This window comes from Cyclopterus lumpus, chromosome 24 (genome assembly GCF_009769545.1).
Source record: "Cyclopterus lumpus isolate fCycLum1 chromosome 24, fCycLum1.pri, whole genome shotgun sequence".
Lineage (NCBI taxonomy): Eukaryota > Metazoa > Chordata > Actinopteri > Perciformes > Cyclopteridae > Cyclopterus > Cyclopterus lumpus.
Genome location: NC_046989.1, coordinates 2,179,869 through 2,182,368, shown reverse-complemented (window position 1 = coordinate 2,182,368; position 2,500 = coordinate 2,179,869). Strand labels below are relative to the sequence as shown.

Genomic DNA, 2,500 nt, shown 5'->3' with positions numbered 1-2,500 from the left:
GAGTTTGAAGGCGGTCTGATCGGGTTTCAGCCCCGTGGAGGTTTTTTAAATGTCAGCGTTAGTCTGGTCAGATTGGATTTTAAGCTTTCGCTCTGCAGGGGAACTTTTGTGGGTAAAAGAAAAAAGAAAAGAAGGGCAAATAAAATCTTTTTTTATTATCTTTCTAGTTCCTTTAGAGTTTCTTTTCTTTCTTCTTCTTCTTCTCCTCATTCAGTCCGTCGTGACTTCACGTGAAACACTTTAAATGTTGTGTAGCTTAAAGAGCTGGCATTAATTAATCCAACAGAAAACATGTTTACGTCTGATTAATCAACTTTTTTTTCGGTTAGAAATATGCCGCCGTTCAAAAATGAATGTTTTTAAATAATCCTGTTTAAAACATACATTTAAGTAAATGTAAACAAATGTATAATATACGTTGATCGCTGAAGGTACAAAATAATTCCGTAAACTTAATTTTTGCGATTGAGGGAACGAGCAGCTGTTAACATGTGAAGAATCTTTATTAAATTATTATTCAAACAAAAGGAGCAAATGTTCTCTGCAGGTGAACGTTCACGTTTTAAAGGTTATAAATATGCTTCGATTCAAATTTATACATTTAAAAACAGCTGGTAAAATAAGCAAAGTCAAAATTCACTGATTGCTGTGGAATTATGGAAGAATTATGTAAACCGTAGTTCATTTTATTTATAGGAGTTATTTAGATGTGATGTTTTTGGAATTTTTTTTTGGACAAATGTTCTGTTTTTATATGCAATATATAATGTTATTTATAATAAATGAAACCTCTATTGTCAGACGGCTGAGGGGTGAATTGCTGTCATGAACATTTTTAACTGTTTCGGGACATTTAGCAGCTTTTATTTAAATGCTAAATGTCGTCGCTGTGCAGCTCGCGCGTGCGATTCCCTCCCACATGCGACGCGGTGCTAACGCTGCGGTTGTGTCTGCAGGGCTGCGCCTCCTGGAAGTGGTACTTCCCCTTCCACTACGCGCCCTTCGCCTCCGACTTCAAAGACATCAAAGGGTTGTTCACGGATTTTGAGAAGGACACCAAACCGGTGAGAACTTCTTCTTCTTCTCTTGTTTTGCCTCGTCTCCCACTTCACGGTCCAGTTGGACAAAGGAGGAGTTTGAATGTGTTCCTCCAATCAGAAGCCAGTAAAGTCAGGCCTGACGATGGAAATCTTTAAAGCACGACCGCTTTAGAGCCTTCAATAAGAGATGACGATCATGTGTTGGAGACGACGTCCATCTTGTTTCTTTAACTAGGAACGAGTCCTGAAAGTTGTTCAGACGTCTGAAAGAAGAGAAGACATGTTGACGCTTGGTTGTCTGATATTTAAAACGGGTCAGTGAACGCCCCTCTGGTAAAGAGTCTAAAGGAGACGACTAAGCGTCCTCACTAGGACACTCGTCCTCCCTCAGCTTAGCGGAGGAGACGACATCTTCAAACATCATTTAAAGTTCATTAGTGAAGATTAAACCTGTAAGAATCAAACTTTAATTTCTGTAATAATTTTAAAAAATCTTATTGGCTGTTTGTGGATGGAACCGGAGATGATGACATCATCCCTGCAGCGCTCTGTACTTTTAACTTTAATACGAAAGTAACTTGGAAGACGATTAGAAGTTTGTTTTAATGTTGTTTCAATGGAGTTAAAGACAGATTTAAGAGATTCACTTGTTTGTTGTGTCCAGTTTAAGCCGCTGGAGCAGCTGATGGGAGTGTTTCCTGCCGCCAGCGGCAACTTCCTGCCCACGACGTGGCGAAGCCTCATGAGCACCCCGGTGAGTGTTTGAGTCCAGAAGGAGGAAGGTGAGGGGTGGGGTGGGGGGGGCTGAACTCTTCTCACGCCGCTTCTTGTTCACGCAGGAATCCTCCATCATCGATTTCTACCCCGACGACTTCGCCATTGATCTCAACGGCAAGAAATACGCCTGGCAGGGTGAGTCTCCTCCCCGCTCGATGACGCCGCTTTTAAAGGGCCAGCGTGTCATTTCTGTTGGCACACGTGTATGATCATATTTATAACTATGGTGCAACATGGTGGAAAACGTGGTAACACCAGATGTCCCATAGAAGTCTATGCTTCATGTGTTAAAGCTGCATTCTCTCTCCTGACCACCAGGGGGCGACTCCTCTGGTTGTATAGAAGTCTATGCTTCATGTGTTAAAGCTGCATTCTCTCTCCTGACCACCAGGGGGCGACTCCTCTGGTTGTATAGAAGTCTATGCTTCATGTGTTAAAGCTGCATTCTCTCTCCTGACCACCAGGGGGCGACTCCTCTGGTTGTATAGAAGTCTATGCTTCATGTGTTAAAGCTGCATTCTCTCTCCTGACCACCAGGGGGCGACTCCTCTGGTTGTATAGAAGTCTATGCTTCATGTGTTAAAGCTGCATTCTCTCTCCTGACCACCAGGGGGCGACTCCTCTGGTTGTATAGAAGTCTATGCTTCATGTGTTAAAGCTGCACTCTCTCCTGACCACCAGGG

The 2,500-nt window shown here is 42.7% G+C and overlaps 1 protein-coding gene across 1 annotated transcript in view; it reads left to right on the top strand.

The window, feature by feature from the left end:
* xrn2 (5'-3' exoribonuclease 2) overlaps positions 1-2,500 on the top strand; it is a 34,229-nt gene that overhangs the window by 14,953 nt on the left and 16,776 nt on the right. The window contains exons 19-21 of the mRNA XM_034528343.1: positions 957-1,064; positions 1,705-1,794; positions 1,880-1,952. Coding sequence (XP_034384234.1) covers positions 957-1,064; positions 1,705-1,794; positions 1,880-1,952 — 271 coding nt within the window. The remainder of the gene's footprint in view (positions 1-956; positions 1,065-1,704; positions 1,795-1,879; positions 1,953-2,500) is intronic.